General features: G+C 34.5%; 1 protein-coding gene across 1 annotated transcript; it reads right to left on the reverse strand.

The window, feature by feature from the left end:
* Window positions 1-1,942: 1,942 nt before the first annotated feature.
* On the reverse strand, window positions 1,943-2,374 carry LOC141714623 (uncharacterized). Its single transcript, XM_074518131.1, has one exon. The coding sequence runs from the start codon at window positions 2,372-2,374 to the stop codon at window positions 1,943-1,945; it is 432 nt and encodes a 143-aa protein (XP_074374232.1).
* Window positions 2,375-10,131: the final 7,757 nt, after the last annotated feature.

The following is a 10,131-nucleotide window of genomic DNA, read 5'->3' on the forward strand; positions in this document are numbered from 1 at the left end:
TCTATTGTATGGATTGTCCTCTTACTCTGACCGTCCATCTGGGGATGATTGGTGGTACTCACATTTAGTTTGATTACTAGACATTCTTGAAACTTAGTCCAAAACCTTGAGTTGAATCTTGGGTCTCAATCTGATATAATGGACACATGGACTCCATGTTTGGTCACTATTTCATCCAGATATAACTTAACTAACTTTTCCAAAGAATATCTTTTGTTGATTAGAAAGAAATATGCTGACTTTGTCAATTTGTCGATAATTACCCAAATAACATCGTGATTTACTTTAGTCCTTGTCAATCCTACTAAGAAATCTATTGCAATCTCTTCCCATTTCCATTGGGGAATCTCCAAGGGTTCCAACAATCCACTTGGCCTTTGGTGTTCTGCTTTTACAGTCTGACATACGTGACACTTGTTAACCCAATTTGCAATTTCTTTCTTCATTCCTGGCCACCAGAAGTTCTTTTTTAAATTTTGATACATTTTAGTGCTCCCAGGGTGAATAGAAAACCGAGAGTTGTGCGCTTCACGTAAAACTTCATTCTTCTATTCCGTCACATTCAGAATCCAAATTCTGAAAGAAAATCTAAACATACCTTGGTTATCCTTTTGGGTACAAAGTTCTTCTCCGGACAGATTATCCAATTCTTGCTCCATAACTCCCTCTTGATAACTTTTAATATTATCCATCAATGCTGGTTCAAACGTAATCTCATATAATTGCTCCTTATCTTTATCTGATACTTGAACTTCAATCTCCATCTTCTCCAAGTCTTGTGCTAACTCTTCTGCAATCTGAATCATATTCAGCCTCTCTTTCCTGCTCAAGGCATCAGCCACCACATTGGCCTTACCTGGGTGATAGTTAATAGAACAATCATAGTCTTTAATTAGTTCCAACAATCTTCTTTGTCTCATGTTCAAGTCCTTCTGAGTGAATATATACTTTAAGCTCTTATGATCCATGTAAATATCACACTTTTCTCCAAATAGATAATGTCTCCATAATTTCAATGCAAAAACTATAGCTTCCAACTCGAGATCATGAACTTGATACTTCTTCTCATGAGGTTTTAATTGTCTAGAGGCATAGGCGATGACTTTATCGTGTTGCATTAGTACACAACCTAAACCCTTTAAAGAAGCGTCGCTATAAATTATAAATTTTCCCGTCTCATTTGACAATGCTAATACTGGAGCCGTAACTGACCTCTTCTTCAGTTCCTGGAAGTTTTCTTCACACTTCTTGGTCCAAATAAATTTCTCGTTCTTCTTGATTAGTTTAGTTAACAGAGCTGCGATCTTAGAAAAATCCTTTACAAATCTTCGATAATATCCCGCTAGCCCAAGAAAACTTCTCACTTCTGTCGTAGTCTTTGGTTGTTCCCATATGGATATGGCTTCAACCTTCACAAGGTCTACCTTGATACCTTCCTTGCTTACCACATGTCCAAGGAACTGTACTTCTGTCAACCAAAACTCACACTTGGAAAACTTCGTGTATAGTTGTTTTTCTCTCAACCTTTGGAGGGAAATTCTTAGGTGTGTTGCGTGATCTTCTTGAGTCTTTGAATAAATGAGGATGTCATCAATAAATACAATAATAAGCTTATTCAAGTACTCCTTATACATCCGGTTCATTAAATCCATAAAAGCCACTCGTGAATTGGTTAATCCGAACGACATCACTAATAACTCATAATGGCCATACCTTGTTCTGAATGCAGTTTTGGGTATATCTTCAGGCTTGATCTTCAGTTGGTGGTAGCCAGATCTCAGGTCAATCTTTGAAAAAAACATGCTCCTTTGAGCTGATCAGATAAATCATAAATCCTCGGCAATGGATACTTACTCTTGATTGTCAACTTATTCAGCCCCCTATAGTCAATACATAGCCTTATACTTCCATCCTTCTTCTTTACGAAGAACACTAGAGCACCCTACAGATAAACACTTGGTCGGATGACTCCTTTGTCTAGCAGTTCTTGAAGTTGCTTGGCCAATTCTTTCATTTCCACCGGAGCCATTCGATAAGGAGCTTTAGAAACTAATTTTGCTCCTGGAATCAAATCAATAGAAAACTCTTTTTCACGATCAGGTGGTAATCCTGGAAATTCTTTCGGAAAGACGTCGGGATATTCCCTTACAATTGGAATCTCATCTAGAGTAAGTGTATCTTTCTTGGTGTCCACCGCATGAGCCAAATATGCTTCGCATCCTTGCCTTAACAATTTTTTTTCCTGCAATACTGAGAGAAACTTCTTGTCCTGCTCCTGGCCTTGATAGCTTATCCTTACATTATCAGTTGTATACATGACAATTCTCTTCTTCTTGTAGTCAATACTTGCCTTATATAGAGACAACCAATCCATGCCTAGAATAATATCGTATTCTCCTAACTCAGAAGGTATTAGGTCGGGGGGAAAAGAGTGACCGGAAATCTCTATAGAACACTTAGGGCAGAATTGATTTACAAGTATCTTATCTTGATTGGCCACTTCTATGGTCAACGGTTCATCTAACTCTTCCAATAGTAATTGCATTTTATTCACTCAGTTCAGGGATATGAAAGATTAAGACGCTCCCGAATCAAATAGAACGTTAACAGGCACAGAATTAAGAAAAAGCGTACCTGCAACTATGTCGGAATCCTGAGCCGTAGATTTCTTAGTCATTTTGAAAGTTCTGGATCTGGCTGTACTTGTTGCTGGTGTTAGGACGAAAATACGCGCTAATATTCATGTAAGTATACGCGAAAGTAATATAGAATTATTTCTAGTTCGTTCCCACAGAGACTAGTTAGTTTAATTTCAATCAATGCACTTATGCAACAATGGTATGGTTATTATTCAATATTAAGACGAATCACAATTTGAGGTTGTTTATAACTACGATTAACTAAGAGATTATACTAAAGAACATTAACTAAGAGAGTAAAGGGATTGATTACTATATGACACAAACATGGGATTTTAACTTCATTACTACTTCATTCAATAGCCTCTTTGTTCTTTAACCTTAGCATGCAATGGTGATGACACTAATCAGACAACAAAAAACTAGTAAACGCCAACTTTCATTGTACGAATACTCTACTACCAGACATCCACAAAAGAGATAGAAGCTGAATAAACACCAATTATATTGAGACCCTATATGTCTATAGAATTTGACAACATAACGGTTTAATGCACAAGTTATCTGTCATGATTACATAGGGCAAGTAAGATGGTTAAAATTACATATGAGACATGCATATCAAATACATGAACCTGTGCTGCATGGCAAGTTATAAACCCCTATATTCACTTTCGCTTCAATAGAGATTAACACGCTATCTTATAAGTTCACGACACTCATAAGACAAATAAGCACAACCAATACTAGGATATCATACAGTCACCACACACAAAGGTATCGAAACAAATTAATGAAAGAAATCCATAAGTAAATCCGCCAGAACCCCACAATAACGATTAGCCCATAATCTGACTCATCATCAACGTGGGTTCCGATGAAAGCATGGTATAATAAATGTAGTCTTTATACTGAATAAATAATAAACCAAGTAAGTAACAAGAGTATAGGTTCACAAATAAGAAAACTAGCATCCAAGATTACAACTTAGAACAAAGAATCACAAAAATAAACTAGATCCTCTTCGCCTTGGTTGAATTGTGCTCTACGGTCTTCTTACGTCTTTTCCTTAAGCTCTGGTACCTCTCCTTATGAAAAATAATCATAAGTCATCAATATATAGCAGTCCAATTAATCCAGGAGTCCAGAAAATAAAATTGTAGTAGAATTAGGATTTTATTATCCCGACACGGCGCGGCCGCACGTTTCATCAGCCCGGGCGCGCTGTCCTTCTGAACTTTGGCGCGACCGCACGCTATTATAGTGCGGGCGCGCTGGCCTTTTGGAGAAACTGAAATTGCCTTATTATTTTGCTGGTTTGAGATGGCCTTTGCCCGAGCAATCTTCTTGACACATTCTTAACACCATTTTAGCATCAAAACAATGCTAAATCACCTGGATCCCTGTTATATGCCTGAAATGCAAAAACACTACAAAACATACAAATACATAAATAACTCGAGTATAAAACACCAATTCAATCCTTTATAGAGCATTCTAAGTGGACATAAATGCCACTTAACATACCCCCAAATTTGAACTGATGCTTGTCCTCAAGCATAAACAGACTCAAAGAACAAAATATAAAAATGCATGAATGCAAACTATATGAATGCAACGATCCCCTTAGATTAACTAAACCAACCAACAAGCAACATCTTAACAAATGCAGTTATTCGTACAAGATCAATCGAATCCCGTAAATCAACTTACAAGCCAGAAACATGCGTGTGTGCAAATGCTTACAAATATACTATTGCAACTACATCAATAATCATGACTCACTACTCATTAAGTCAATCACAAGGTTATAAATAGAATAAAAGCTAAACTCAAAATGGTTGACAACACTTCAATTTTTATATCAGAGTTTTACATGGATTCATGCCTTTATTCACAACACCTAAACAACATAAATATGCTTATTTGATCGTGCAATGAGTGAGGTCCTCAAAAGAGTTATACAATAATACCCATGTAGCAAGCGTTAGGTTAGTAGATCCCAGACTATAAAATCCTTAGGTCACTAGGCACAAAGTCCCCTAAGAGCTTCTACCTTCATCTCTTTCTTTTTCTCTAACTCAACAACCAGTGTTATGGACCCTCCTTTCTTCCTTCCTTTCTCCATCCTCTCATCTTGCTCAATTTCAAGCTCATTAGTTTTTAGGATGCCATACAGTCTCTCCAAGGTGAACTCCTTGTAATCCTGTGAATTTCTTAATGAGACTGTCATTGGCTTCCACTCTTTTGGAAGAGATCTAAGGAACTTGAGGTTAGAGTCTTTTGTTTGATAGACCCTTCCATGTAACTTTAGAGCATTTAGTAGCTTTTAAAATCTACTAAATATATTAGTGATAGACTCACTATCTTCACACTGGAAGTGCTCATATTGCTGAATTAGCATCTGCATTTTATTCTCTCTTACTTGCTCAGTACCATCACAAATAATCTGGATCGTGTCCCAAACCTCTTTGGATGTTTTGCAGTTAATGATGTTATCAAACATATCACCATCAACTCCATTGAACAATATATTTGTTGAATATATTTGAGATGTCATGTCTAATATATTTCATGTTTAGTTCTCAGATCTTAATAAACAAGAAATATCTGTTCTTACTGGAATCAGGACTTACTAGAAGTTAGAACTTAAGGATATCAGAACTTAGGTTATCAGAAGATAATATCAGAAGATGGATATCTGGACTTAAGTACTGGAGGACTTACAGTTAAGGAAGGAAGCTGATTTACAGGAAAGAAGATAGAGACTAATACAAGAAGAAGATATGCAAGGAAATAGTTCGAGGACTAGAAGAATTATAACATATCTGGTTGATATATTTTAGGAGACATAATTATATTCCATATCAACTAGAAGTTATCTTGTAACTGTGTGTCTATATAAACACAGACATAGGTTTACTCTATAAGAGTTACGATCATCGAGAAGATCATATATTATAACCTAGAAGCTCTCGTGATATTTGTTCATCACTGAGAGAGAACAGTTCTATTGTAACAGAGTTTGTTATATCGAATACATCTATTTTCTGTTACTTGTGCTTTAAATCGATTTGATTGTAATCTACACTGTATTCAACCCCCTTCTGCAGTGTTGTGTGACCTAACAAGTGGTATTAGAGCCTATCTGTTAACACACATACATTAAAGATCCAAAACAATCATGTCTGAAGAAGCAGAAAATCCAACCAAGCCCGCTAAAACTGAAGAAACTCTAAAAACTCAAACCCATAGTCGATATGAGACTATCAGGGTTCCTATGTTGAGACCGTCTGAATATCCCATATGAAAAGTAAAGATGGCTATGTTTCTGGAAGCTACAGATCCAGGATACCTTGAGAGAATTAATGAAGGACCGCATGAGCCAACCAAGCTTTCTGTTGTAGTTGCAGATCAGCCAGCAAAGACCATACCAAAGGAGAAAAGTGAATACACAGCTGAAGATATCGCATCTATTGCCAAGGATGCAAAGGTAAGGCATTTGCTGCATAGTGCCATTGATAATGTCTTGTCAAATAGGGCAATTCACTGCAAGACTGCAAAGGAGATATGGGATACTTTGGAGACAAGGTGTCACGGAACTGATGCAATCAAGAAAAATAGGAGGACTATACTCACTCAAGAGTACGAGCACTTTGACTCAAAAAGTGATGAGTCATTAACTGACTTATATGACCGGTTTGTCAAACTCTTGAATGATCTGTCACTAGTGGACAAGGAATATGACATTGAAGATTCAAATCTAAAATTCCTTTTAGCTCTTCCTGAAAGTTCGAATTTGAAAGCTACTATTATAAGAGATAACTATGCTCTTGATGAAACTACTCTTGATGAAATTTATGGAATGCTCAAGACTTATGAACTTGAGATGGATCAAAGAAGCAAGAGACATGGGAGAAAGTCAAGAATAGTTGCTCTTAACACTGAGGAGGAATTGTTAGTGTTTGTGCCCTAGAGACAACACTATGATGTTTTAGTTTAAGACATTAGGATTATTAATGTTTATGTTCTATCGCTTATTCTATTTATAATTTATTAATTCTTAATTTAATGCGATATAAATTTTAGATTAATAAATGTCCTTGGAATATGATATGCAATTCTATATCTCTAAGTACGTGACTTAAAAATGAGATTATGAGAATAGTATCAATATTCCTAAAGGTCCCTAGTCGAGTATTATTATTAAGGGACAATAATAATGCATTAAGACTGGTGTGTTTGTTGACTGATGATCACATCTCATTGATCATATGTATAGTGATACTAAAGTAAAAAACACAGGCAGATGTATATGTACATGGTGCTGGACAAACCCAATGTGAGATTCTACATGTTTGTTGTGTCATAAGTAATTCTCACAGTGATAATGATGTAATGGTCCTTAGACCTGAAGTCATTATATTTATATACGAGAATTAATATACTTTGATTCCATTAAAAGTTATCCTTGACCGGGTAATGATAAAAGTGGACATTGGGTATATTATGAATCGTATGACAAATATGAATGATCTAGATGGGATTTAACTCTCCTATTTTAGGAGTGATATTATTGGCCTCTTGTGTGAGCTAAACTATGAAATGCTTGGCCACGCTCAAATGTTGATTTGATATGATAGTCTACTCATTGATCAAGGAAACTTGGATTAAACTATGATGAGGATGACACATTATATGCCTCTAGTTTAATCTATAATATTTGGTTAAAGTGATTATATTACATTGTACATTATTCACAAAAGGTTTAATCGATCACCGATTCAATTATTATTACTTGGGTAGCAATGATGTATTACTAGATGCTGCTCATTGTTTATGATTTTAAATTAGATTTAAAATTTGTTTCCAATGTAATAATAACCTCTAGGGTCACACATTAAGAATGCTTGAAGGATTATTTAATTTAAATTGGATTTAAATTATATTAAAGTAATTCGAATTATTTATAATATTAATTAAGTACGACTTAATTAATTAGATAAATATTGATATTCGAATTTACTAATATTAATTATGAAATTTAGTTTTTAAATAATTAAGTGAGACTTAATTATAATAGAAATAGGATTTTCGAATTAATAATAACTCCTAATTAGTTAAGAGTTATAATTCGTTTTTCTACTCTCTATATAATATCTCTTGTGTGGCTGATTTTTGAATGAAAAAAAGACTTTTACTAAAACCCTAGCCACCAAGAGAGAAGATGGAGAGAGCAAGAAGAAACGAGTTTGTTCTAGTACACATCCAATCCTTGAGTTCAAGCATTCGTGTGGATACCGATAGAGCGTAGATCGTGAGAGCGGGATGCGTGGTGATTGAACAAGCTTTGGATCTCCATTAGTCAACCAATTGGTAAAGCTTCTTAAGGTAAACAATCTGATCTACGAATTAAATATATGTTTTTCGCATGGATCCTGCGGCGGGTTTCGAAAATTTTGGTTTTTTACGTTTTTTAATTACTGTTTCTGTTGCGTGTATGTGCTCGAAACCCTTCAATGGCATCAGAGCTACTTGCGAAAAGTGTATAATTCATTTATGTGTTTACTGGTTTTATGATGATAACATGTATACAATATTCCATGACTGTTATGTATGCGATTTTGTATGTTTTACATGTTATTATGTTTATATATGCGTATGTATATATATGTTTTTGAATATATGATATTCATGAGAGTTGTATAATCATATGATGATTATATAATCTGTATATATACTGATATATACATGTTTTGTGTTTGTTCTTATTATAAGAATCGTATTTGATACGATTCTGAATCGGATGCAGCAGATTTGCTGAAATCTGGGTCTGGTGTCTGATTTTGGCGAACGAATATGCTATTTCATATGGAATCGAGCGTCTGAACAAAACTGATAGCTAAAGCTATTATCGACTGATCTGTAAGACATTTGACGTCTTAGATCCTGTAATCTACGATTTAATGTTATCAGATTTAATTTCGAATTTTCTGATTTTTGCTATATTCAGTTTTTATGGTTAGATCATGATGGGTATGATATGTTAAGATCATATTATGTGTTTTAACATGTTCTTATGTGTTAATTGAGCATGGTGGATGGTTATGACTTATGACCTTAGGTTAATGGTTTTGGTTTTTTGTTTTTTTAAATACGGCTTGCATGTCGTTTGATCTTATAATTATTAAATCTCGAATGTAACTCGAGTTCTTATTGTAAGTACATTAGATTAGTTTTTATTTTTCATTCATGTAATGTACATGAAAACATGAAGATTTGAAGATCAAGGAAGGGTAATCTCACATGGAGGCCATCCAAGGAAGCAATACAAGAAAGAAGACATGTAATAGTTAGCCTGTATTTATTTTTGACCTTAGATTGACCTAGATCTTTGTCATTAGCTTGATGAAGATCACATAGGATAAAGCCATAACCAACCATGTTTATTTATTGCACTTTACATATATATGAGCATATGATGAATGTATGTGTAGAGTAGTTTATAAAGATGCATGCTTAATTAGATTGAGGATGTATGTATTAAATACAACACCCATGCAATGCTTTCTAAACAAGATAAAATCTATAACGACTCAAGATTTTAAAATGAACAAACGATTATGAGATTCTCGTGTTTATGAAACACGGAATAAAATACAAATTTTCTTTATTTCTGACATGGGGCGATTTTGACAAAAGCGAGTTCATTGAACTTGTAAGGTTGTGGGTTTTAAGCGAGACCGTTGTGACTCCCTCACTACCTGGAAATCAAACCATTGACGAATATTGATTTAAAGTATTTTATTCAAGGAAAAATTGAGAATCTCTTTATGATGGGATTATGATCGTTTTAAAATTAACAAAACCCTAAAGTTAATATTAAGTTGATCAGATGCCTTCCAATGAGTCCAATGCGTTAACCCCTAGATCGACCAGGAGTGGGTTCGCCAAAGTGAAGTACTCTTATCTATCGTGGAAGATGTGTTGAAGTATATTGATATTTTTGACTATTGGGTTTGACTTAACTAAGTTACCACAATAGGATTGTGAACTTAGAGGCATAGAGTTTGGCGAGATTTATTAGATAAATATGAACAAATTTTGTTCCACTAAGCTATCCAAGAGTTATATTGTTGATATAATTGATAAATGTTGTCTACCTAAATAATCATATTTTAGGAGAAAAGCCAAAGCTGACCTAACGCGTGGTGAAATATGGATCTTGGCTCACTAGAAAGGATATAGAAGATATTTTTTCTGAATTAATAGTTAGGGCTATTGATTTGATAAAAATATTGGGAGATATATATTATAAATATATATATATATGAATAATCACTTGAACATAATTTAATGATCATCTGTAGACTAAGTCATTTTATGCACTTTAATATTATAGATATCAAATGACAAATAACACAAATAACTTCTCTGTGTAATAGTCCCTGAGAAGGACAAGCTGACATGAAATAATTTCCTCAATTGACAC

The sequence above is a fragment of the Apium graveolens genome, chromosome 3, assembly GCF_009905375.1.
Source record: "Apium graveolens cultivar Ventura chromosome 3, ASM990537v1, whole genome shotgun sequence".
Taxonomy (NCBI): Eukaryota; Viridiplantae; Streptophyta; class Magnoliopsida; order Apiales; family Apiaceae; genus Apium; species Apium graveolens.

Coding starts and splice junctions, on each gene's coding strand:
- LOC141714623 (XM_074518131.1), bottom strand. CDS start 2,374: ATGGATTGGTTGTCTCTATATAAGGCAAGTATTGACTACAAGAAGAAG.